This window comes from Pelophylax lessonae (assembly GCF_965119305.1).
Source record: "Pelophylax lessonae genome assembly, chromosome: 13".
Taxonomy (NCBI): domain Eukaryota; kingdom Metazoa; phylum Chordata; class Amphibia; order Anura; family Ranidae; genus Pelophylax; species Pelophylax lessonae.
Genome location: NC_138780.1, coordinates 179280595 through 179308027, shown reverse-complemented (window position 1 = coordinate 179308027; position 27433 = coordinate 179280595). Strand labels below are relative to the sequence as shown.

At 46.8% G+C, this 27433-nt stretch overlaps 1 protein-coding gene across 1 annotated transcript; it reads right to left on the bottom strand.

Annotated features, from left to right (window-relative positions):
* Positions 1-1312: 1312 nt before the first annotated feature.
* Positions 1313-26007, bottom strand: LRRC74A (leucine rich repeat containing 74A). The gene is made up of 13 exons (XM_082242743.1): positions 25817-26007; positions 24268-24443; positions 23886-23993; positions 23727-23820; positions 17233-17282; positions 16014-16095; positions 15837-15922; positions 15458-15652; positions 9659-9754; positions 9203-9346; positions 5023-5127; positions 4642-4727; positions 1313-1862 (listed from the first exon to the last, which is right to left on the bottom strand). Exons 1-13 carry the CDS (start codon positions 25911-25913, stop codon positions 1466-1468), a joined length of 1716 nt encoding a protein of 571 aa, XP_082098869.1. The 5' UTR covers positions 25914-26007; the 3' UTR covers positions 1313-1465.
* Positions 26008-27433: the final 1426 nt, after the last annotated feature.

Genomic DNA, 27433 nt, shown 5'->3' with positions numbered 1-27433 from the left:
CCTGCCACTGACACCAACGATGGGGCACAATTCCTGCCACTGACACCAACAATGGGGCACGATTCCTGCCACTGACACCAACGATGGGACACGATTCCTGCTGCTGACACCAACGATGGGGCACGATTTCTGCTGCTAACACCAATGATGGGGCACGATTCCTGTCACTGATACCAACGAAGGGGCACAATTCCTGCCACTGACACCACGATGGGGCTCGATTCCTGCCACCAATACCATTAATGGGGCACGATTCCTGCAACTGGCTCTAGTCTGTACCCTTAGGCTCCATGTACACGGGATGCTGGAAATGGCCGTTTAGGAGCAGTTGGGCGTTTTTTTCAGAAGCCCCTGAACCCATCTACATTTTATCTTATCTGTCTATGTACACAGGGTCGTTTACAGTCATTTGCAGGCAGTTGCGTTCAGAGACTGTTTTTAGAACGCAATTATTTGCGTTCGAACGTGTGTTTCCCGGCGTTTCAAACGCACAAACGCGTCCGAACGCGTCTGAACCCGTCCGAACGCGATGACCCGAGTTTAGCGTTCGCGTTTTTCCATTTTAAAGAGGAATAATTTTTTTGACCTCTAGGAATGCTTCTAAACGCAAACGCCGCTAAACGCCCGCTAAACGCGGGTACAAACGCGACCGAACGGACGTTTCAAACGTCCTAAAAATTCCAGCATTCAAAGGGACTTTTAACAACGTCCCGTGTACATGGAGCCTTAAAGTCTGAAAGATAGTAAACTGTCCCCTTGTTTAGAAAGTTTGGAGACCCCTGCCCTAGACCGCTGTACATTCATACCACTAGGGGCAGTATTATTTGAGGAATTCTGAATATTATCTGTTCAACAAATGGGAATGCTTTGGCTTTATAGATATATTAAGTAACCTGAACTAATATTAGGCCAAATTTGCTTTGAGGAATTATTTGCATTCTTGGTGGTGATAGGGAACTTGGATACCTCATAATCTCCTGATGAAACCCCGTCCAGACTGAAAGAAGAACTGACTTGAAAGACACCTGAAACATCTTTTATGAATTCATTGATGCACTGACAATATATACAAAGATCTGGTTAAAGAACTTTAAAATCTACTTGAATAATTACTTTATCTTCAATGGAGGATGTTGTGTGTATCCCACATGTATAAAAGAGGCAATAATGTACTGCAAGTCTGCATTTCTTTTCTTTAACATGCTATAAAGTAAACAAACCCACTTTTAATAAAAAGTTTACTTTTAATAAAAAGTCTACAAAATGCACTTATCATAAATACAACGGTCCTCCCAGTGAAAAGGAATTTCAGGGAGCGCTCTACGAGGGAGCTGGACAAAAGATACAGCACAGGAGGAGTCCTAGAGGTGAAAATGGAGGACAACTAGAAAGGAACATTTAAAGAGCACAAATGTAAACTATGGATGAGGAATAAGAAGTTGCCTATTACTTCATGGCGGCTGCTTCAGTTTCCAGGGTCACTAAAACAAGGAGAGGAGCTTCTTTTGGGGGTTTGAGGATCGGAGAGACATGGAGAGCCCAGACTTCCCTGTGAACTGTAAAAGCCGTCAGCCTCCAAGGTTTCTGAAGCTCCATTCTGCATCTGAGGAGAATTGGCTTCATCTCTGTTTTCTATGTCCTGGTTCCAAGAACTCAGCAAAGAACCAGAGAAGTGAGCAGAACTGCGATTGCTCCTCGCGGCCTCCCTGGACGCTGGGGGAGGAGTTAGTGCTCTCACTGCATTGTGAAAAGACTTCAGAGCTCTCTGGCTCCGCTGCTTCTCGAGACGTTGTTTTCTTGCTCTACGCCGCTGCTGCTTTCTCTGATCCTTCACCATCTTTTTTCGAGAGTCCACCAGATTCCTAGCAATCAGGGGTCATAAAACAAGAAGATGGTCTGAGAAAAAAAAAAGCTGGTGTGGAGCAGGGAGAACAGAAGAGGACTTTCAAAAGAAGAAGAGTAGACCATACAAGGGACTCTCACAGTGTGACTTCCAACTACCAGTATTTTGTACCACTTTGTACTTCTAGAATTATGAGAAAACCTCTATACCTATCGGCAAAATCCACTTTCAGATCACAACATGTATATACCGTATACGTTGCAGGTTGCAAGTTGTTTACTGGAGTTATGACTGAAGCTGAACCCAGGAAAATGATCAGACGGTTTGTGCGGCTGGCCATAGAGATGAACAGAGACTGGATCGTCTCTGATCACCTCTATGATCTACAAGGACCGGAGCAAAATCATGATTTCACTTCCGGTCTAGGGCGGAAGTAAACATTTTTTTTATTTTTTTTAAATCTTTTTGCTTTCAAAGGTAAAGGAGAGATTTCTCCCCATAAAAAGGACCTGTCATCCCTTATCTCTAGTATAAGGGCCTGAACCTGAGAAATTGGGCGCTACGTGTGAGGTGGGCGGCGACGTTATCACGCTGGAACTAAGTGGAGCTGTGTATGCAGAGGATTGTATTTGTGAAATGCTCGTTTTTTACTTCTGAAATGTGATTGAATTTTTATATGGAAATAAATGCTTTTTTTAGCGATATGCACTATGGTTCTTTCCTCTTGCCTCCTATATGATTGACACCACGTTAAGAGCTGCTGAGAGCCATGGATTTGGAGTGTATGGCCAGTGGGAGCGGTGCCCCTTATAACACTGCAAAGCGCATATAAACCTCCTTTAATTAGTGAGGTCCATTCAAGCGACTGAGAAGACACCCATAGGTGGGGTGAAGGGCACTGTGGTGATCAGAGGCAATTACTGAAGGGTTTCTGGTGTATGGGACTGCACCCCTTTTTTTCACAGACATTGAATCATTTATTGATGGATTGTATATATATTTAAAAGAAAAGATGGACTCGCGTTATTAATTATTTTATTATACATAGATGATTTTTACACTGTTTTCAGATATTTATTTATGTACTATAATTTGAATGCACTTTGTTGAAGCAGAGCACTGCCCTTTTTTGTGACAGTGTAAAAATAATAAGGAAAAAAAAAAATAGTTAAAGCGCCCCCCATCCCTCTGCGCTCACCTGCTGAAGCGAACGCATACGAAAGTCACGCATGCTTATGTAAACGGTGTTCGCACCACACATGTGAGGTATCGCCACAAACATTACAGAGAGATCAATAATTCTAGCACTAGACCTACTCTGTAACTCTAAACAGGTAACATGTTAAAAAAAAAATTAAAGCATTGCCTATGGATATTTTTAGGTATCGTAGTTTGTCGCCATTCCACAAGCGTGTGCAATTTTAAAGTGTGACATGTTAGGTATCTATTTACTCGGTGTAACATCATACTTTATACTTTACAAAAAAATTGGGTTATACGTTGTGTTTTTGTACATTAAAATCCATCAAAGTGTATGCGCAAATACCGTGTGACATAAAAAATTGCAACGATCGCCATTTCATTCTCTATGTCGCTGCTAAAAAATAAATATATATATATATATACAGGGCTCAAAATTTCAAGTCCTGAGCTACTAGCCAGGCCTTAAGGGTTACTCGCCACCAGTTGCCCCACCTGTAGGAGACGCCCCCCCCCCATCATGTGACCATAAATAAGACATGCTGTGCCTTGTAGTCCTATATGAGACTCCCCCCCCATCATGTGACCATAAATAAGACATGCTGTGCCTTGTAGTCCTAAATGAGTCCCCCCCCCATCATGTGACCATAAGACATGCTGTGCCTTGTAGTCCTATATGAGATCCCCCCCCCCGTTAGCCATGTGACTAGAAATATGGAATGCTGAGCCTTGTAGTCCTATATTAGACCCCCCCCAACCATGTGACCATAAATATGGATTGCAGCCTCACCTGTGCAGGAGAAGAGAGAGGAAGAGGAAAGGCGGCTGGATAATCAGAGCGGGGATCGCTGCACTGTAACATCTTTCATTTGAATTGCCGGGCGCTCAGCTTCACACGTAGTCCCGCCTCCTGGCTCGGCTCCTATGATAGACGTCACAAGTACCGGCAGTGTTCTGTCTATCAAAGGACCTGAGCCAGGAGGCGGGACTGTGTGTGAAGCTGAGAAGCCTGGCAATTCAAATGAAAGATGTTACAGTGCAGCGATCCCCACTCTGATTATCCGGCCGCCTTTCCTCTTCCTCTCCTCTCTCGCCCTCGCCCGCAATCATTTTCCACTCGCAAAATGCGAGCAGGCAAGTGGAAAATTTGAGGGCTGTATATATATATATATATATAAATATATATAATATAGAATGTTTGGGGTTCTAAGTAATTTTCAAGCAAAAAATACAGATTTTTACTTGTAAACAAAAAGTGCCAGAAAAGTCCTGGTCCTTAAGTGGATATAGAGGGCCATCATTCACAAGGGATAACGTCTGGAAGAACTGCTGTAGCCTCCAAATCTACAAACTTCCTCCACCCATAAGTTACTGCTGGACCTCAATCTCTTCAGAAAGATTACTTCATCATATTCAAAACGCCAAGCTTTCCTTGTATAGGCCAAAGTGGAACACTGGTGTCTACACTGGACGAAGAAGATATCTGCTGAACCTCGGTATCATGAGTTGGCTACAATGGAGTGCATGGAATGGAGATGAACAGGCAGACAGAACAGAGAAGATGGAGAAGATTGTAGGAGGGCCCAGAATCCCCTCACCTGTAGTCAATGATTCCAGTCTGGTGTCTGTCCAGCCTTTGCACCAGAGAGTCTATCTCAGCAGAATCCAGGGGGAGACCGGACACCTGAGAAAAGGAGATAGTCAGAGCTTGCAGAGGGTTATATATAAGGGGTACATGGGCAAGGCATACACGTTACAGGTGAACATCCTATAATTGAGATGTGAAAACACTTTACAGAAAACTCCATCCAACACTTCCACACAGGGATCCTGCATATTCTATTCATATCTATTAATAAATATGCCGTGGCTATATATGAATACCTGATGGCGACCAAACACCTAGACAAATGACAAAAGAAGGCTAAGTTATGTGTTGTTGACCCATGGACAGCTGTATACAGTCTGTGGATACTCACCACTATGAACCGACAAAAGTCGCTGACCGGGACACTCATGCTGCCATCTTTGTCCATGTTCTTGAAGAAGTCCAGCAGGCGCAACTTGCGTTCATCTAGGAAGTCCTGCGAGTAAATTACCAATTTTTTATAACCAGATCAGGACACTAGGGCAATTTATCAGCACTGGAGCAGCCAATCAGTTTCTATCTTTCATTTTCAAAGCTTTAACTGAACAAGCTGAAGATAGAAGCTAAAATCAGAAATGTCAATAAATAATATTGCTGCGCCAAGTGAATAAATCAATAAATGTGTCAGAATCATTTTAAATAGGATATCAAATCAATCTCACCCCGCTGACGAAGTCTCTGACGCAACGCGTACGGGGGAGGAGTCTGCTCAGAGTACGTAGATTCCTGGAGGTGTACAGAGAGCTGTTAATGACGCTGTAAGCCCGCACTGCTTTAAAGCAGAGTTCCGGGCACAAAAATTTTTTTTTTTTTTGTGCCCCTCCGCTAGGTATGCCTCACCTGAAAAGGAATTGGATAGTTCTTTTTTTTTTTTTTGTTTACTCACCTTTTTATTGAAGATCGTAAATACTCACCTATGACAGCTTCCTCCTCCAGCGCCGAGGCTCACCCCGTCACTTCCTGCCTCGCGATGATTCCTGGGAGCTAAACGTCATAGCTCCCAGGAATCAATGCGCCGCACCGGCCCCGCTCGTCATTTCCGGGCGACGCTGCATTCCCCTGCTAAACAGCTTCTGGGCATGCCCAGAAGCTGTTTAGGAATGCGGCGCCGCACCGGAAGTGACGAGAGGGGCCGGTGCAGTGCATTCTGGGACACGAAGACGCGGAAGAAGACAGAGAAGAGGACCGCGCCGGCTTCAGCTGCCCACAACCGAGATGGAAACGCTGTGGAAGAAAATTTCTAAGTAAGTATTTCTTCTAAAAGGTAAGTGCGAACCGGGACAGATCAGAGGCTAGCCATTGTGGAATGTGCTAGCCCTGACTGTCCCGGGGGTATGTTCAGGAAAAAATCGTTTCTCTGCCCGGAACTCCGCTTTAAGTGCTTTTCAATGTAAGTGGAATTTCATCTGTTTCAGAGGGAATAAATAGCTTTTTTCAAAACAGAGAGCATTAGATCTTTTCTTCTTTTTACACCAGATTCCTGGTCTATACGGAGGGATAGCTGGAGGCGGTGAATGAAAGGGACATCAGGCTGCTATACTTATATCCCAAAGCGTGTTTGACTCTCAGGAGTCTAATCCTAAGGTGAGCTGCTTATCTTGCACCAACCACTGGGAGCACTTGGAGTGAAGCATGCAGCACTTTAATTTGTGATCACAGATTGTCAGGAACGCTCCCTGTACACACTAAAGTGCTGTCATAAATCTGCCACCTAAGGGTTAACCTAGCTCAGACTAATTTCATTAATTGGCAATAGGCTGCCTTATTTAAGCACCTCAGAAGCACAGTGTCTTTGCTGTCTGATCTGAAGCTTCTCCTGTGTTCCTGAACCTGAAACCTGTTGTATCCAGTTTGATTCCTGTTTGACCTCCTGCCTTGTCCCTCACCTCGCTTGTCTGCTGCCCGCCATGACCTTGGCTTGTTTGTGACCTCTCTTTTGCCTTATCCTTGTCTGTTTATCTGCCACCAGATCCGGACCTGTTCACCTCCTGGCAGGGCAACCCCGAGGACCGCGACCTGGTGCTATACACGCAGCAAAATCCAACCTCACCATCTGAGGCTCTGGTAAAGACCGGTTGGCACTTAGATTCCGCACCTCGGGTTAGCCTGCGTCTAACTGCCTGGGTGACTCGTCTGTGCTCCATCCCTCGGTGAGCTAGAGGCTACCCTCTGCACGTCAGGCTCGCCTCCAGAGTCCTGACACAGATGAAGATTGATTTGTTCATTTCACTTTATGATTCACTAATAATTGGGACTATTAAGATCACTGGAAATCACTAATAATAGAGTTGATTTATTAAGATTGATTTGATATCCTATTTAAAATTATTCTGACACATTTATTGATTTATTCACTTGGCGCAGCAATATTATTTATTGATTTGTCACTGGTGTTTTGTGTTTAGCACTGATTGTTCGCAGCCTTGTGTGCACTATTGAATTTTTTTAATTTTATGGTTTGCGCTGATTATTATTATTTTATTATCTAAAATCAGAAATGTGTCTCTGTACTGTGGTGCAATGGCTACTGGCACAGACAAGTAGTTTACCCAACTTATAAAAACAATGTGTAAATAAATGTGTAGCGCCAAAAATGATTGAATAAAAACAGTCCTCCAAGAAAGACTTGTGCATAAAATCCTGTGATAGGATAAAAACTTTAGTATAAAAGTCTGGGGCAGCAATATAAAAGAACCATCAATAACACCTCTTGAAGTGAGAATAGGTCAGCCCGAGGTCAGCCACCATGGTGTTGCTCCACAATAGGTGTCGCCCCGAGGTCAGCCACCATGCCCCGGTGAAATGCACACTCACCAGAAATGATGGCTACCATTACAGCAGCTTATACGCACTGGACATGTATCTGTTATCCAGTGATAGGTCCATCCAGCGACACTTCTCATCAGAGTATGGCTTGATGATGAAGCTGGCAAATTACATTCACTCAGGTTAAAGCTGGTATTATTCCCTATCCAGGCTTGATCAGTGATGAACCTTGATCCACATGCAGCTCACATACATGGCGTTCTGGAATCACCAGTGATGTATGCAAGCTGCATGTGGATCACATTTGTTTACACATTGAAGATAGAAGCTGGTTGGTTGCCATGCACAGCTGCTCCAGATTCTGTCTGCTTTGGTTTTGATAAATTCCCTACAGAGTATTGCCACAGTTATTGGAGACAGGCAATACATTTAGCGCTTAGGCCGGTGTTCTAAAATTTCATCGGACCCATGAAAATTCTTCCGTGGACGCTACATCAGAAATCAGCTGGTGCGACAGCTGGTGCGAGCCCCGGTGCGCATGCGCAGAAGACATTTTCGAGGTCCGATGACATTTTAAGACTTAGCGAACAGCTGACTGAGAGGAGGCGGGGCTGAGGTGGGACGGAGTTGCCGCCGCTTTATCGCGTTCTTACAGGGAGGCGGTATGGAGCTATAGAGCTGACTTAGAGGGGGCGGGACAGAGGTGCGTAATGAATGCATTAAAAACGGCTCCTTCTGTTCTAAGTATGCTAAATAAAAATAATAAAAAATAAGAAATACTAAATATAATGAAATACTGAAGATAAATATTAAAAAGCAATTATATATATATATATATATATATATATATATATATATATATATATATATTTTTTTTTTATATATATAAATGGAAGAATTAAAAAAAAAAATATATACATATATAATTGTTTTTTAATATTTATCTTCAGTATTTCGTTATATTTAGTATTTCTTATTTTTTATTATTATTATTTAGCATACTTAGAACAGAAGGAGCATTCATTACCCACCTCCGCCCTGCCCCCTCTAAGTCAGCTCTATAGCTACATACCGCCTCCCTGTAAGAACTCGATGACGTGGCGGCAACTCCGTCCCACCTCAGCCCTGCCTCCTCCCAGTCAGCTGTTCGCTAAGTCTTAAAATTTAATCGGGCCTCGAAAATGTCTTCTGCGCCTGCGCACCGGGGCTTGCACCAGCTGGGTTCTGACGTAGTGTCACCGGAAGTGAAGAGGTCCGGAATTTTCATGGGTCCGATGAAATTTTATAACACCGGCCATAGACGGTTCAAAGCTGTTTGAACCATGTGTGGGCAGACTGAATGTACCAAGTTGATTGATCGATCAACTTGGGTACAACCCAGCCTGCCGGATTCACTTGTGATCATCGCAAGCGGCTGCTCTAGCTGCCATCAACAGTCACTATCTTCTCTCTGCGGGGACAGCTTCCCCTGCCCGCCCCCTCCCCCGCCGGAGGCAGACAGTAACTCGGCAGGGGGGATTCCCCTGTCAGCGCTGTCTGTTTTGCTGGGGGAATCGTACGAATTTCTTTCCTGCAACCAGTGGCTGCAGGAAATAAATTTGCGCTGTACATGGCCTGCCTTAGCTTGCCCAACGATGAGGTTACTAACACAGAAGAGCCATCAAGACCCATGCTGAGTGGAAAGACATGGATTACCTGCATGTACTGAGTGCTCTGTACATAAATGACATAAAAGACAGCATCACCTGGATGACCTTCATAGGATCGGGGCGAGTGGGGCGTTTCTGTGCCATAAATCCTTGTTTTCCAGCAAACAGGACCCGCAGTCCAGGCCGAGAGATGGACGCCACTTCCAGGAGCGCGAGAAACTGCGGATTGACCAGAATGTTCTGTAAAGAGGGGAGAGGTATATTAAGATAATAATATTCCACGTGTAGAGGTGGCTTCATGGGGGCCCTAGAACAACGCTGGTGCAAAGTCCAAGATCCTTCACTGTTCTATTGTGTTAATAATTAAGAGATTATTTGTTTAGGGGTCCTGTTTCTTTTATTTATAATATATATGTATATAAGGGAGGGCTAGTCACCAATAATATTATTTGTCTATATGATAAATAATGAAATCCTAAATGACCCAATGCCCATTATTGCACAATGCAGTCCTTGTACCCTCATGTCATCGTCCTCACTCTGGCCACTCACAGAGATATCCAGCTCCTCTATTCTGTTTTCCGGTTTCCTGGTGATAGAACTCAGCAGAACGATGGCGCCCTCTACTGTCAGCGGGTTCCTGGCGAGCTGCAATAAATAGACGGTGGGATTTCAATTAAATGGCAGTAGAAGAGCAGGATAGAGGACAGCATACCTGGGAACTCCGGCACACAATTACAGAACGGCTGTAAGAAAAGCAGCGATGGAGAACAAAGGCCTGATAGTTCAGGATCTGTTGGAGCTTTCATCACCTGTCACCTGTTATTATCTTAGAATGTGGCCATTATACAGGGCACAGTCAGATTTAATGGTAAATTTATGGCCATATTTATAATCTGTCCATGGCTCATAGTGAGCCTGAAAAGAGTCCAGAATAACCAATCACATTGCAGCTATCATTTTTTCCCAAGGTATGAAGGATGAAAGGAAGACTCTGACAATGTTAATTAATTTTGCTTTATGCCGGCCTGTTCCAAACCTGGACCTACCTCCAATGCTGCCTGTGCTGCCCTCAGCTATTCCTTTGTGCTGTGTGTCCTGAGTTCAGCTATTCCTCTGTTCTTTCTGTCCTGAATGCTATACCTTTGGCGTTATTTGCCCGTAACTCAGTTATTCCTCTGGTGCTGCCGGTCCTGAGCTCAGCTATTCCTCTGTTCTGCCTATCCTGATTTCAGCTCTTCCCCGGTAATGCCTATCCTGAGCTCAGCTATTCCACTGTGCTGCCTATCCTAATTTCAGCTATTCCCTGGTAATGCCTATCCTGAGCTCAGCTGTTCCTCTGTGCTGCCTATCCTGATTTCAGCTATTCCCCGGTAATGCCTATCCTGAGCTCAGCTATTCCTCTGTGCTGCCTATCCTGATTTCAGCTATTCCCCGGTAATGCCTATCCTGAGCTCAGCTATTCTTCTGTGCTGCCTGTCCTAAGCGCAGCTATTACACTGTCGCAGCCAGTCCTGAACATATCTATTGCTCTGCTGCTGCCTATCCTGAGCTCAGCTATTCCTCTGCTGCTGCTTGACATGAGCTCAGCTATTCCTCTGTGCTGCCTATCCTGAGCTCAGCTATTCCACTGTGCTGCCTATCCTAATTTCAGCTTTCCCTGGTAATGCCTATCCTGAGCTCAGCTATTCTTCTGTGCTGCCTGTCCTGAGCGCAGCTATTACACTGTCGCAGCCAGTCCTGAACATATCTATTGCTCTGCTGCTGCCTATCCTGAGCTCAGCTATTCCTCTGCTGCTGCTTGACATGAGCTCAGCTATTCCTCTGTGCTGCCTATCCTGAGATCACCTATTCCACTGTGCTGCCTATCCTAATTTCAGCTTTCCCTGGTAATGCCTATCCTGAGCTCAGCTATTCTTCTGTGCTGCCTGTCCTGAGCGCAGCTATTACACTGTCGCAGCCAGTCCTGAACATATCTATTGCTCTGTTGCTGCCTATCCTGAGCTCAGCTATTCCTCTGCTGCTGCTCGATATGATCCCAGCTATTTCTCTGTGCTGCCTGTCCTGGGCACCATACATTTGGCATTGTCTGCTCATAACCCAGCTATTCCTCTGATGCCGAATGTTCTGAGTTCAGATATTCCTTTTGTGTTGCCTGTTCTGAGTGCAGCTGTTCCTCTTTGCTGCCTATCCTAAACTCAGCCAATCTACTGCTGCCACTTATCCTGAGCTCAGTTATTTTTCTGTGCTGCCTGTCCTGAGTACTATACCTTTTGGCATTGTCTGTGGATAACTTGGCTATTGCTCTGGTGCTGCCTGTCCTGAGCTCAGCTATTCCTCTGTGCTGCCTGTCCTGAGCTCAGCTGTTCCTCTGTGCTGCCTGTCCTGAGCTCAGCTGTTCCACTGTGCTGCCTGTCCTGAGCTCAGCTGTTCCACTGTTGATGCCTGTCCTGAGCTCAGCTGTTCTTCTGTGCTTGATGTCCTTAGTGCAGCTATTCTACTGTTTGCCAGTCCTGAACATATCTATTCCTCTGTTGTTGCCTGTCCTGAGCTCAGCTATTGCTCTGTACTGTCTGTCCTGAGCACAGCCATTCCTCTGGGCCACCTGTCCTGGGTACTATACATCTGGCATTGTCTGCCCATAGCTCAGTTATTCCTCTGGTGCTACTTGTCATAAGCTCAGCTGTCCCTGCCTGTGCTGAACTCAGATATTCCTATGCTGCTTCCTGTCTTGAGTTCAGCAGTTCCCTTGGTGTTGCATGTCCTGAGTATTATGCATTTAGCATTGTCTGTCCAAAACGTAGCTATTCCTTCAATGCTTCCTGTCCTGGGCTAAGCATTTCCTCTGGTGCTGCCTGTCCTGAGCTCAGCTATTCCTCTTTTGCTGCCTGTTTTGTAGATATCTATTCCTTTGTTGTTTTTTGTCCTGAGCTCAGCTCTTGCTGTCCTAAACAATATACATTTGGCATTGTCTGCCCATATCTCAGCAATTTCTCTGTTGCTGCCTTTCCTGAGCTTAGTTATTTATCTGTGCTGCTTGCCCTGAGCTCAGTTATTCCCCTGCGCTGCCTGCCCAAAGTTCAGTTATTCCTCTGTGTGGTCTGCACTGAGTGCTTCCTCTGTGCGGTCTGTACTGAGTGCTTCCTCTGTGCGGAATGTACTGAGTGCTTCCTCTGTGCGGTCTGTACTGAGTGCTTCCTCTGTGCGGACTGTACTGAGTGCTTCCTCTGTGCGGAATGTACTGAGTGCTTCCTCTGTGCGGTCTGTACTGAGTGCTTCCTCTGTGCGGACTGTACTGAGTGCTTCCTCTGTGCGGACTGTACTGAGTGCTTCCTCTGTGCGGTCTGTACTGAGTGCTTCCTCTGTGCGGTCTGTACTGAGTGCTTCCTCTGTGCGGTCTGTACTGAGTGCTTCCTCTGTGCGGAATGTACTGAGTGCTTCCTCTGTGCGGTCTGTACTGAGTGCTTCCTCTGTGCGGTCTGTACTGAGTGCTTCCTCTGTGCGGTCTGTACTGAGTGCTTCCTCTGTGCGGACTGTACTGAGTGCTTCCTCTGTGCGGACTGTACTGAGTGCTTCCTCTGTGCGGTCTGTACTGAGTGCTTCCTCTGTGCGGAATGTACTGAGTGCTTCCTCTGTGCGGTCTGTACTGAGTGCTTCCTCTGTGCGGTCTGTACTGAGTGCTTCCTCTGTGCGGTCTGTACTGAGTGCTTCCTCTGTGCGGACTGTACTGAGTGCTTCCTCTGTGCGGACTGTACTGAGTGCTTCCTCTGTGCAGACTGTACTGAGTGCTTCCTCTGTGCGGTCTGTACTGAGTGCTTCCTCTATGCGGTCTGTACTGAGTGCTTCCTCTGTGTGGACTGTACTGAGTGCTTCCTCTGTGCGGTCTGTACTGAGTGCTTCCTCTGTGCGGACTGTACTGAGTGCTTCCTCTGTGCGGTCTGTACTGAGTGCTTCCTCTGTGCGGTCTGTACTGAGTGCTTCCTCTGTGTGGACTGTACTGAGTGCTTCCTCTGTGCGGACTGTACTGAGTGCTTCCTCTGTGCAGTCTGTACTGAGTGCTTCCTCTATGCGGTCTGTACTGAGTGCTTCCTCTGTGTGGACTGTACTGAGTGCTTCCTCTGTGCGGACTGTACTGAGTGCTTCCTCTGTGCGGACTGTACTGAGTGCTTCCTCTGTGCAGTCTGTACTGAGTGCTTCCTCTGTGCAGACTGTACTGAGTGCTTCCTCTGTGCGGTCTGTACTGAGTGCTTCCTCTGTGCAGACTGTACTGAGTGCTTCCTCTGTGCGGACTGTACTGAGTGCTTCCTCTGTGCAGACTGTACTGAGTGCTTCCTCTGTGCAGACTGTACTGAGTGCTTCCTCTGTGCGGACTGTACTGAGTGCTTCCTCTGTGCGGTCTGTACTGAGTGCTTCCTCTGTGTAAACTGTACTGAGTGCTTCCTCTGTGCAGACTGTACTGAGTGCTTCCTCTGTGCGGTCTGTACTGAGTGCTTCCTCTGTGCGGTCTGTACTGAGTGCTTCCTCTGTGCGGACTGTACTGAGTGCTTCCTCTGTGCGGACTGTACTGAGTGCTTCCTCTGTGCGGTCTGTACTGAGTGCTTCCTCTGTGCGGACTGTACTGAGTGCTTCCTCTGTGCGGTCTGTACTGAGTGCTTCCTCTGTGCGGACTGTACTGAGTGCTTCTTCTGTGCGGTCTGTACTGAGTGCTTCCTCTGTGCGGTCTGTGCTGAGTGCTTCTGTGCGGTCTGTACTGAGTGCTTCCTCTGTGCGGACTGTACTGAGTGCTTCCTCTGTGCGGACTGTACTGAGTGCTTCCTCTGTGCAGTCTGTACTGAGTGCTTCCTCTGTGCGGTCTGTACTGAGTGCTTCCTCTGTGCAGACTGTACTGAGTTCTTCCTCTGTGCGGTCTGTACTGAGTGCTTCCTCTGTGCAGACTGTACTGAGTGCTTCCTCTGTGTGGACTGTACTGAGTGCTTCCTCTGTGCAGTCTGTACTGAGTGCTTCCTCTGTGCAGACTGTACTGAGTGCTTCCTCTGTGCAGACTGTACTGAGTGCTTCCTCTGTGCGGACTGTACTGAGTGCTTCCTCTGTGCGGTCTGTACTGAGTGCTTCCTCTGTGTAAACTGTACTGAGTGCTTCCTCTGTGCAGACTGTACTGAGTGCTTCCTCTGTGCGGTCTGTACTGAGTGCTTCCTCTGTGCGGTCTGTACTGAGTGCTTCCTCTGTGCGGACTGTACTGAGTGCTTCCTCTGTGCGGACTGTACTGAGTGCTTCCTCTGTGCGGACTGTACTGAGTGCTTCCTCTGTGCAGACTGTACTGAGTGCTTCCTCTGTGCGGTCTGTACTGAGTGCTTCCTCTGTGCGGTCTGTACTGAGTGCTTCCTCTGTGCGGAATGTACTGAGTGCTTCCTCTGTGCGGACTGTACTGAGTGCTTCCTCTGTGCGGTCTGTACTGAGTGCTTCCTCTGTGCGGACTGTACTGAGTGCTTCCTCTGTGCGGACTGTACTGAGTGCTTCCTCTGTGCGGTCTGTACTGAGTGCTTCCTCTGTGCGGACTGTACTGAGTGCTTCCTCTGTGCGGTCTGTACTGAGTGCTTCCTCTGTGCGGACTGTACTGAGTGCTTCCTCTGTGCGGTCTGTACTGAGTGCTTCCTCTGTGCGGACTGTACTGAGTGCTTCCTCTGTGCGGTCTGTACTGAGTGCTTCTTCTGTGCGGTCTGTACTGAGTGCTTCCACTGTGCGGTCTGTGCTGAGTGCTTCTGTGCGGTCTGTACTGAGTGCTTCCTCTGTGCGGACTGTACTGAGTGCTTCCTCTGTGCGGTCTGTACTGAGTGCTTCCTCTGTGCGGACTGTACTGAGTGCTTCCTCTGTGCGGACTGTACTGAGTGCTTCCTCTGTGCGGACTGTACTGAGTGCTTCCTCTGTGCAGGCTGTACTGAGTGCTTCCTCTGTGCGGACTGTACTGAGTGCTTCCTCTGTGCGGTCTGTACTGAGTGCTTCCTCTGTGCGGTCTGTACTGAGTGCTTCCTCTGTGCGGTCTGTACTGAGTGCTTCCTCTGTGTGGTCTGTACTGAGTGCTCTCTCTGTGCGGTCTGTACTGAGTGCTATGCCTTTAGAGCTGTCCACTGTTCCTAACTCAGTTTTTTCCCTATGCTGCCTGCCAAGTGCTCAGATCTACCTCTGATGCTGCCTGCTCTGAGCTCCACAGTATTTTTGATGCTGTCCATACCTGGTTCTTTGGTTTATTCTAAGCCTGATGATAGACATCTTGTGAAATACAGTACTTTCTGTGTGTCCCCCCCGGCCACTGCAGTGTGGGATTGTAGGTTTCCCTTCCATTACTGATCTTACCTGGAGCACACGCAGGCTCTCATTGCACTCCAAGCCTTTGCAGAAGAGTCGGACTCCCTCGTTGCTGATCCGGTTGCAGCTGATATCAAGGTGAATAAGGGAACTGTTGACTCTCAGAGCTTCTCCCAGTGCCAGAGCACCTTCATTGCTGAATCCATTATATGATAAATTCAGCACCTTCAGCATCCCATTCACCTGTGCCGGAGGGAGAGAAAGTGCTGATAACAGTTGGGTCATCTCATGCTGCAAAGACCAATATAAACAGTGCAGAAACCTATTGCAACCAACCAGAAATTATCTCTGGCAGTTCCACCATCTCTAAAGGTGAAATCTGGTTGCTAAGGGTAGCTGCAGTCACTGTGTACAGATATAGGGGTACCCGTAGGCCAGCGCTCAATGCAATGGCTCCCTTCATGCGGATGTGATTCCAGCTCAGATTCAGCTCCTGGAGACCCTCGTTGGCAGCTGTGAAGGGACAAACCATAAGGATAGGAACGGTGAGGGACCCCAGCTTAGACGGCATCTCTCCCTGTACTGTACAATGTCCATCACTCACCCAGCATCTGACCCAGAGACTCTCCTCCTTTCTCACAGAACTCGTTGAGGCTGAGATCCAGGACTGTCACCCGCAAATTGGCCTGTCGGAAGGCAGACAGAACTCATCACCCGCAGGCAGCAAATCGCACATAGAAGAATTGTGTCTAACAGAGGAGTCTAAAGAAGGTCCCAATAGTATGCACAGTATGGCAGAGCACAAATGGCACTTCAATATCCTGTACATGAGCACTTTACTGTGCCTCCCAGCATGACAAAATATGACACATAAGGGAAGAAGCAAGCTCTGCCTCTTAGCTTAAAAGTTACACAGTTCAAGAAATGAGAACGTAATCCTTAATTGCAAAGTTATCCTAAATAAGAACTGTTCATTGCATCCAAGCAACCAGTCATTTCTGCAAAGGAGATCTCTGAAGAGTCTGCTGCATACTGGTGTAGTGTTAAGACCCCGTCACCGTGCCACCTCTGTCCCCGTCACCTCCTACCTCTTCATCAGTCTCCTGCGTCTTCTCTGCTCACAATAGAATGTGACCTCTGTACACTGCTCAGAATCAGAATACGCCTTATGATGGTCACTTACTGAAAGATTGTATTAATATGCCGTATGATGTTTCAGATATATATTTCAGTTCATGCTCACTCTACGATAGACTGTGGCCCCCTTGCATTTACATATTAACGAGCTGGCACTGACAGCCATTCATCCACCTTGGTCAGCAGACAGCTATGTTTTGCATTTAGACGACATGTAAACACCTGTTCATTCATTCATTGGGACACTTGACAAAGTTAAGTCTGCGCATGGAAATTAGGGACACCACCTAAACACATTTGACAATTGCTTGCATTAACACTTGACAGCTGAGTAGAGGAGGAACAGCCCTTGTCCACAAACACCATCTCAGACACAAATTATTATACGGGAACACCTCACATTGACACAAATGCAAGGCCCTTTCATGTATTGTTCTGTCTGATATGTAATTCGACTGATGAACTGTAAAACCAGTTTGGAGCAGTCTTTTCCTGCTCAACAAATATGCTTTAAATATGAGCTTCACATTCAATAAAATTAGTTGTGACTGCACGAAGTTTGAGTACGATGTGTCGTCATAACTCCCAGCTGGTTGGAGGGGAAATCCATCTATTGGGAGGGTAGCAACTGAAGGGCTGTAATATCATCGTGATTGCCTCCTGACGAGAATTGAGCTAACACTTACCGACAGAGCTTCTGCGAAATGTCCAGCAGACTGATCATTGAATCCATTGTCTGGAAATGAAGATGAACAATGACAACAAGTATCATCTACTGTATGCACCGATCAATGGAGAGAACAAGCATGTGAAGCCTACAAACATATAAATCTGCGGCTGAACTGTAACAAGCTTTATTGGTACCAGCTAGGTCGGACAGACATTTTCTCCCTTGTCAGATGTAAATTCGTCCCTGATGTGTTTCACCTAATGGGCTTTATCCAGGGCCGGGACAAGAGGTGGGCAGGAGGGCCGGCTGCCAGGGGCACTGAGGTATCATGTGAGGTTTGTGGGCATCCAGAGCCGGGACAAGGGGTGGGCAGGAGGGGAGGCTGCCCTGGACACTGTGGTATCATGTGAGGTTTGGGGGCATGATTATCATATGTAATCCTATCTTGTAAGGCACATGTGTCAAACACAAGGCCAGCAGGCCGGATTCGCAGTTTCATGTGGCCCTCGCACCTTTTTTGCAGCTGCGGCACCCCCTTATCTCTGCCCCCACCCTGTGTCAGCAGTCGGCAGCAGAGAGGAGGACAGAACTCCCCTGCCAGATCCTTGGCTTCTCTTTGCAGCCACGGAGACGGGCTCATCTCTGACACCCCCCCCCCCAGTCCCCCGTTTTAGCAATCAGCAGCAGAAACGAGAACAGAACTCCTCCTACAGATTCTGCACCCTCCTGTCTCTGTCTCTGTCTCCCCTGGTCTCAGCATTCAGCAGACTTAAGGCCCGTACACACGATAGGAAAAAAGGAAGTAAAATTTCGTCTGACGAACGATCTGACGATTTTTGGATCATTAGTATAGTGCTTTCGACAGCAATTATAATGTTTTAAAATTTTTATCGTACGTCAACACGAACGTCTGATTTTCACTTGATTAGTATAGTTTTCGTCCAAAAAAAAAATTGTACGAGCAAGACTAAGCATGCTCAGAAACTAAAGAATACATACAAAACAATTCAACACACGACATCAAAGTATCCTCTGCACTTTTCATATGAGACTAAAGCCCCGTACACACGCGTCGATAATTGGCCGTGAATTTTCGGCCAGCGTCCGATCGGCCGATTTTCGGCTTGTTAGTATGATGCTTCCGACAACCGAGTCCGACTTTTCGGCCGAAAAAAATCTGGTGTGCAGGCTATAAAATATTTGTTGGCCGTCAACACAACGGCCGATTTTCCGTCAGTCAGTACAGATTTCGGCAGACAAAAATCTGATGAGCAAGACTGGGCATGCTCAGAGAAGAAAAAACACACGGAAAGTAAACCAGCACATGACATCACTTCTGAAGTAAATTTTTGTTGGCCGAGAAATTCGTGTGTAGTCTAGGCACATTCCAACCAACAAAACACCATTCTGGACAAAAGTCGGACGATCGGTCGGCTGATAATCGTTGCGTGTGTACGAGGCATAACATACAACAAAAACGGACGAAAATTTGTCCAATAAACTGATTGTGTGTACGAGGGTTTAGGCAACTGACTCCAGCCCTCCTCAAGACCTTACACTTTCTGCTTCCCCTCTCCACTCACAGATTCTTCCCGGCAGCAGCACATGTTAAGGGGGGTGCACTGCAATGTAAGGGAGGGTGGGAGACTCTCGGCTTCTGATAGTGGGTGGGTGGGGGGGATATCTTGACATCTGACGTAAGAGGGGTTGCGTGCGCTGGACATCTAGTCTTACAGCTTACAACTGGCCCTTTGAGGGTGACCATAATGCTGATGCGGCCTGTTATGAAATTGAGTTTGACACCTCTGTTGTAATGTTATAGTGGATCTTAACTAACTTTATCTTTCTTGGTTCCACCCCCCTCCCTTTTACAAATTGAAAAATGTTTCCTAAGTTTTGGAAACATTCTGTACCATTTTTGTGCTGCACCACAACACTTATTGCTACCTCGCCTAGGCGAGAATTACATGGGGACCCCCCATGCTTCTGGGATGACCACAGCACGTCTCAGGTGGCAATGCTTTTACAATTCAGCAGAAAGTAAACAGCATGTAAAAAACACGATTAGGGGGAACAGGTCTTCCTACGCATTTCGTCAGATACCATCGGGGCACTAATCAGGGTGCCCCTGATGACATAATATCTGACGAAACGCATAAGGCAGAGCCCCACACATGTGCTACCACACATGCGCAGCCGAGTGTCGCCAATCTTTGTTATTGGAAGAAGACCTCTTTCCCTTCATGGAGTTTTTTACATGCGGTTTATTATCTGCAAATTTGTAAGTGCAATCTTTTTTATTAAATCACGGATGTTTTTACAATATTACACTTTGTGAAGCTCCATATTCCATTGTGATCCTGTTGGATTAACCTGCCCATTTGATGAGCCCTTATATATTGGCAAAAGTAATCTGTGCTGGTATTTCTATTCCATCTCCTGCCACAGAGCCCATCTTTACTGCCTAGTTTAATGCATATTGACCACACTGGATAGGGGGGTCACTGGCATTCTGGTAAGGGGGTTTTTGGTATCACCTCGGCTATCCCTGGATCCTTTTCCATCTTCATCACGGAGTTTGGGACTTTATTCTTCTCAATTTTATTATGGGGGGTCATGATAGTTTCTCACGATTTTTTCTTTGGACTATTTATGGACACTGAATGTGCATTTATCACTATTTTGCACCATTATTTTGTCATGATTTACCTAAAGCACTTTATGTATTTAAGAGCTCAGTTAACTATATATGCGCTGCACTGTTTTGGATGTTTATGTGAGTGCCTGGTATTAAAGGTATAGTGTTCAGCAGCATTGTTAATTTAACTAGGCACAGATTTTATTTTTGTTGTACCGATGTGGCTCATCACCGTTCAGCAAAAAGCTACAAGCAAAGAGCGGAGTGCGTCTTTATGTGCTTGTATGCCTGGAGAGGAGAAGGGGCTCCCTGAGAGCCTGTGCACCCGTGGCTGCTCACTGCATATGTTTACCTGGCGCACATTTGCATTTAGGCATGTACAGCAGGTAAGAGCTTCAATCTGCACAGACTGATATAGGTACTCAGCAGGGAAATGAGGGGGGAGGAGCTCTGTTGAGACCCCCCATCTGCTGCTACCTGCAGTTCCACGTCAGGAGTTGGCTTTACTGGAAGACATAGCAGGTAGGATTTGTTCGTCTTTTTGACTGTATAAAGAATCCGTTTTTTTCTCATTTGACAATGTCTCTGGACTCTTGTCTGCCCTTAATGGGTTACATGTGACTTTTCCTTACTCCGGACAAGGAGTGCCTTCCCAATTCCCATCCCAGTAAAAATCTTTCTTCCCAGTTCCTTTTCATACTGGCTGAAGAACTGATACCAGAAAACTCCCAAAGACCAGTTCCACCTTGAACAGTTATGTGCTCAGACACTGTGTTATGATTACCCCATCAGCCTGCTAAATTCCACATATATTGTAGAGATATTTCTGAAGATAAACAGCCAACATATAAAGGAAGTGCCAAATCCTCCCAGAGGAATGTGCAATGTCACGTGTTGCCTAGAAGGTTCTCTGTACTGGTATGAGGTGGGGATCTGCTGTCATAAATCTAACCTGACCGTATATCTGTGGTTAAACCTCTACCCATCTATCTTGGCACACAAATGGGGGACCGAGCTGCCCATGGACATGATCTTTATATCACACCTGATATTCTCAAATACATTATCCAGTTGGGTTTATGAAACCAAAACCCAGAAAAGTTATTCTCATTTTTGCTACACCTCAACATATATATCCTCCCCTGACTGCCATCTAAAGCCTCCCCCGACCACGGCCTATTACCTCTTTGATTGCCATCTACAACCTCCTCTGACCGCCCTCTATAACCTTCCTCTACAACCTCCCTTAACCACGCTCTCCATAACTTTCCCCAACCACACTCTCTATATTACTTCCCCCAAACACGCTCTCCATAACTTTCCCCAACCACACTCTCTATATTCCTTACCCCCGACCACACTCTCTATACCAACCCCTGGTTATGCTCTCTATAGCCCCTGGTTACACTCTATAACCCCCCATCCACACTCTCTATAAACCCACCGGCAACGTCCTCTATAACCCCACCGGCCATGTCCTCTATAACCCCACCGGCCACGCTCTCTATAACCCCACCGGCCATGTCCTCTATAACCCCACCGGCCATGTCCTCTATAACCCCACCGGCCACACTCTCTATAACCCCACCGGCAACGTCCTCTATAACCCCACCGGCCACGCTCTCTATAACCCCACCGGCAACGTCCTCTATATCTTCATCACTTCCGGTTGTTTGAAATCGAGGCTCGGACCGCATTTGCGCTCCTCCTGTATGATTGTACGCTCATATCCTTCTTTGTAAATGTGAGTACCTCTCTGATATTTTAACTACTATTAAATCTGTTCATACGGTATGTGCCTCTCTATCATTTATTACTCCCTGGTACATTATCACGAGTGATCCCCCGTGGACATTTGGACGCCCACTTCCTACTGATAGGAGCCCAGTAGATCCCGGCCACTCTCCTCGGAGAACCTTCCTTCTATCTAGGATCCCTCTGCAATCTCCCAGGACGTCCCCACCCAGGAGTTGGCGAGGATATCAGGATCTTTCTGGCCGCAGGATATATTTACATACCCGCTCTATACCCCTGTGTGGGGTGGGTATTTCTGGTGAGTGCGCTATCTATTAGAGGGATCACCTAGCACCTCACCTGCCCACCACGGGGTCACTCCTCATAGTTTGCTATAAGAATATAGTCACCTGCTATCAACATTGAACTTTGCTTGTCACATTCGTATATATACTCTTTTACGGTCACTACACCTGTTTTATAGTCATTAAGCACTTATATTGGACTTTTTATCGCATATATTTATTGCCTTTTTATTGCTTGCCATACACTTTGTTTGCACTTACTTTCACTCCTTTACCGCAGGGTGTGGTTTTATATGGGGTATCTAGATATGCACAGAGCACTTTAAATTGATTATATGATGAAGTTTTTATACAGCTGATGTGCTGATTAATATTCCGGATAGTTATTTATGTATACATCACTTTAAGACATTGGTATTTATTCATATTTTCTTTGCACCACCTTTTTATTATATATTATTTATGTTTACACATATATGCACATATCACTTTAAACGCCAAACAGGCATATTTGTACACTAGTATATATTTTTTGACATCGTTGTCACATTTTTATTTTATTTATTTTTTGAATATGTGATACAGCTGTACCTTTAGTGCTCCTTTTCCAGATTCTGGACTTTCAGCGTAGTATATATAATTCATAATTGTTTTTCATAAGCACTTTACCAACACCCTACAACATTTTTCTTATTATTAGGCAGCGCCATCACCCGTACCTTCCCTCTCCAACGTCCTCTATAACCCCACCAGCAACGTCCTCTATAACCCCACCGGCAACGTCCTCTATAACCCCACCGGCAACGTCCTCTATGACCCCTCCGGCCACGTCCTCTATAACCCCACCGGCCACGTCCTCTATAACCCCACCGGCCACGTCCTCTATGACCCCACCGGCCATGTCCTCTATAACCCCACCGGCCACGTCCTCTATAACCCCACCGGCAACGTCCTCTATAACCCCACCGGCCACGTCCTCTATAACCCCACCGGCAACGTCCTCTATAACCCCACCGGCAACGTCCTCTATGACCCCTCCGGCCACGTCCTCTATAACCCCACCGGCCACGTCCTCTATAACCCCACCGGCAACGTCCTCTATAACCCCACCGGCAACGTCCTCTATGACCCCTCCGGCCACGTCCTCTATAACCCCACCGGCCACGTCCTCTATAACCCCACCGGCCACGTCCTCTATAACCCCACCGGCCACGTCCTCTATAACCCCACTGTCTACGTCCTCTATATCCCAACCGGCCACGCTCTCTATAACCCCACCGGCCATGCTCTCGCAGGGCCATATCACAAAAAAAATGGCCTGGCCTTCAGGAGGTCAAGTGGCTAAACAAGCATGACTACCAAAGGAAGAGGCATGATGGGACTTGTAGTTCCGTAACAGCCGGAGGGCCACAGGTTGAGCACCCATGCTCTAAAGCAGGGATCCTCAAACTACGGCCCTCTGGCTGTTGCGAAACTACACGTCCCATGAGGCATTGTAAAACTCTGACATTCACAACCATGACTAGGCATGATGGGAATTGTAGTTCCTGAACAACTGGAGGACCATAGTTTGAAGACCCCTGCTATAAAGGCTTATATAGTCACCCACTAACAATACCATAGAGAAAAATCCTATAAACATTTTATTCAATCTATGCAACATGGGTAAAAGCTAGGAGCTCTACCAGTAATGACAAAATATTGTACATTACCAACAAACAGTGCAGTATTCGGTTGTCATTACTGGTAGAGCTCTTAGCTTTTTGTCCCATACATGTAATGATAAAACGTAGGTTGACACAGCGATGGCTCAGAGTTGGCGGTGTAACTTACGTGCCAGCCGGATACGGAGCAGAGACGCGTTTTCCAGTATCATCTTGCATACCAGCTCAGAGCCAACCTCGCTCAGGCTGTTGTTGGAGAGATTCTGGAACAGAGAGGCACGGTGTGAGAGTCAACATTTATTACCACTGAATTTAAACACAGACTTACCAGCTCCTGGATGTGGCAGTTCCCTCTCAGCCCGTTCACCAACTTCGCCAACCCCTCAGCCCCGATGGCATTGTCCTCTAGACTCAGGTGGGTGATGCTGCTATTCAACTGCAAGACAGGAGAGAAGCTGTAAGAGGGGACCTGCATGTTATGTCCTACAGGGGACCCAATTATCCCTTCGCACAGACAGGAATGAAGTTGTAAGAGGGGCCATTTTATGTGATGTCCTACAGGGGCCACAAACATCATTCTGCACAGACAGGAGGAATCCACCATGGAATACACAGCTTTGGGATTGGCTGCTAAAACCGTTTGTGTCTCCTCATCTCATGAAAATGCCCCTCATCATATGGTTTCCATCATTCAGTGAGGTCACACTTACCATCAGTGACTTGGCCAATGCGCCAGCTCCCCGTGGCCCCAGTCCATGGTGGTTGAGCTCCAGACATTTGTCATTCATATGGCGAAGGTAATACGAGACGGGCACGACACCTGCTTTCTGGCATGCCTGTAGGTACACATTTCTCTGGGGGTCTTCCGGAGAACTCTGCTCTGATTCTAAGGAAGAAGGTGAAGGCCAGAAATGTAGTAATATGGCCGAATACAAATCTTCAACCAATCAGATGCCACCTCGCATAGATGTCTACTCAGCTGTTAAGATCAGATTGGCCTTGTGTGGACACTACTACCATAGTGAGCAGACTTGTACAGTATGTGTACAAATACCTTACCGAACACAATCATGGCAGAAAGAGGCATCTCTGGTACTCTCCCTCCTCTCCACAATGCCTCCCTCTCCAGTACTACCCCTACTCTTTGCTACTCATTCTCCTTTCCTGTACTTATCTCCATCTCCTGTACTCGCCTCTCCATCTGGTGCTCACTTCCTTCTCCAATACCCACCAACCTCTCTAGTACCCTCCACCAGTATTCACATCCCTTTTCAGGACTTACCCCCCCCCCCTCCCCAAAAGTAATCACCTACTCTAGTATGCTACCCACCCTCTCCAGTACTCATATCCTCCCTCTCCTCCACTCATTAACCTCTCTGGTACTCTCAACCCTCTCCACAACGCTACCTTCTAGTACTCACCCCCCCCCCCCCTCCTCTCTGCTACTCACCCCCTCCCTGGTACTCTTCTCTCTCCACTACTCATTCCCCTTTCCTGTATTTATCTCCCTCTCCTGTACTCGCCTCTCCATTATTCACTCTATCTGGTGCTCACTTCCCTCTCAAGTATTCACATCCCTTTTCAGGGCTAACCCCTCTTTATTACTACCCCCCCAAGTACTCACTCTTCTAGTACTCATCTCTCACCAGGCTACTCTCCAGTACTCATACCCTCCCTTTTCACCACTCCCCAACCTCGCTGGTACTCACCCACATTTCAGGTACCCCCCTCCAGTATTCACCTCCCTCTTCAGGACTTACTCCTTTCGTACTCTCCTACCAAGTACTCACTTACTCTGCCAATGCTTATCTCTTACTTTGCTGCTCATCCCCCTCTCCAGTATTCACCTCCCTCTACCTGCTACCCTTCCTCTACTCTCCAACTTCTCTGGTACTCACCCACATTTCAGGTACCCCCCTCCAGTATTCACCTCCCTCTTCAGGACTTGCTCCTCTCCAGTACTCATACCCTCCCTCTCCGCCACTCACCAGCCTCTCTGGTACTCACCCCCCTCTCTAGTAGTCATCTTCCTCTCAGCTACCCTTTCCATAACTCACCCCCTCTCCACTACTCTCCATCCTCTCTGGTACTCAGCCCCATCATTGGCACTCACTAACCTCTCCAGTACTTCCACCCCTGTCCGGTGATCACCACCCACTCTCATGTACTTACCTCTCTCTCCTGTAGCCCCCCCAATGCTCACCTCCATTCTCCAAACTCACACCTCCTCTCCTATTCAGGACCCTCTTCAGTACTCACCTTCTGGCTCCAGGTCAGTATCATATGAATCTGCCCAACTCTGCACACTGCCAGGACACAATGACAGACTCTGCAGCTCCTCACACAGTTTGGCCATCTTCTTCCCAATGTGTGGTCAAATGACATCAGCTCACTAAGCACCGGTACCTGATATGTCACCTGACTCCATCATTCAAACCCACCATCACCCACACCGCCTGCCCCAGCTAAAAGCCGACACTTGATACATCACCTGATCCCAACACTTGAACCCACACCACCTGCCTGGGCTCAGAGCCAATACTTAACCACTTAAGCCCCGGAAGATTTTACCCCCTTTCTGACCAGGGGGTATTTTGCAATTCGGCACTGCATGATTTTAACGGACAATTGCGCGGTCGTGCGACGCTGTACCCAAATTAAATTGACGTTCTTTTTTTCCCACAAATCGAGCTTTCTTTTGGTGGTATTTGATCACCTGTGCGATTTTTTGATCATGCACTATAAACAAAAAAAGAGCGACAATTTTGAAAAAATAACAATATTTTTCACATTTTTTATATGAAATTCCCCAAAAAAATGTAAAAATCCAAATTTGTTAAAATTTTTGGCCAATCTGTTTTCTGCTACATATGTTTGGTAAAAAAAACCACAATAAGCGTATTTTGATTGGTTTGCGCAAAAGTTATTGCATTTACTAACTAAGGGAAAGATTTTTGTCATTTTTGTTGTTTTTTTTTTTTAACGAGTAATGGCGGCGATCTGCGATTTTTTTTGGGGGACTGCAACATTGCGGCGGACAGATCGGACCCTTGACTGACATTTTTGGGGGTACCAGTGACATTACTACAGTAATCAGTGCTATACATATGCACTGTTACTGTAAAAATAACACTGGCAGTGAAGGGGTCAACTTTATTGGAGAGGGAGGGGTTAAGTGTGTCCCTAGGGGCGTGTTTCTAATTGTGCAGGGATGTGGCTAGAGGTGTAACAGCACAGATCAATGATCCTACATAGCAGAACCGTATGATCAGTGCTTTTACACAGGGGAGAATGACAGGCGGCTTTGTTTACATTAGCCGCCAGCCTTTCTCCCTTCACAGCGGACGATCGCGAGTGACCGGTGGACATCGGGTCCACCGGTCACACGCACGGAAGTGTCTGTGAACAAGCCGGGGCGGGAGCGCGCCTCCGGCGGCACGCACTCGCCCGCTATTGGCTCCCAGGCTAGAGACGTACCAATACGTCACTTTGCCTGGCCGGGGCTGACCGCCGCAGTATATGTGCTTGCGGCGGTCGGCAACCGGTTAAAGTGTTACTTAACCCAGTGAAATAAGTCTGTAAATGCAGTAAAGCATGCTTGTTATTCTCACTGTGGAACCTGAGGGGTTAATTCTGTGCATTGTGTAAAAAGGCTGTTTGATCCTGTCTTCTCTGATCCTCCCCTTTTTCCCCGAATGCATAACATGTCTGGATAGTACAGAGCCTTGGGGGCACTCTGCAAATGCTCAGTTTGGTGTGTATTGCTAAAGATTTTTTTTTTCTTGGGAGGGTACATTTGATCAGCCCAGGGCTAATCAGCACTGTCCAGACTTAGGGTCAGGGCTCCTGGATCCTGATAGGACAGCTCCGTGCAGT

What these genes read in the sequence shown, in the direction of transcription:
- LRRC74A (XM_082242743.1), bottom strand. Translation starts at nt 25,913, where the DNA reads ATGGCCAAACTGTGTGAGGAGCTGCAGAGTCTGTCATTGTGTCCTGGC. An exon ending in GTCTCTGGGTCAGATGCTGG is followed by an intron (nt 15,923 to 16,013) that starts GTGAGTGATGGA and finishes GTCCCTTCACAG; the next exon opens with CTGCCAACGAGGGTCTCCAG. An exon ending in CATTGAGCGCTGGCCTACGG is followed by an intron (nt 15,653 to 15,836) that starts GTACCCCTATAT and finishes CCTCCGGCACAG; the next exon opens with GTGAATGGGATGCTGAAGGT.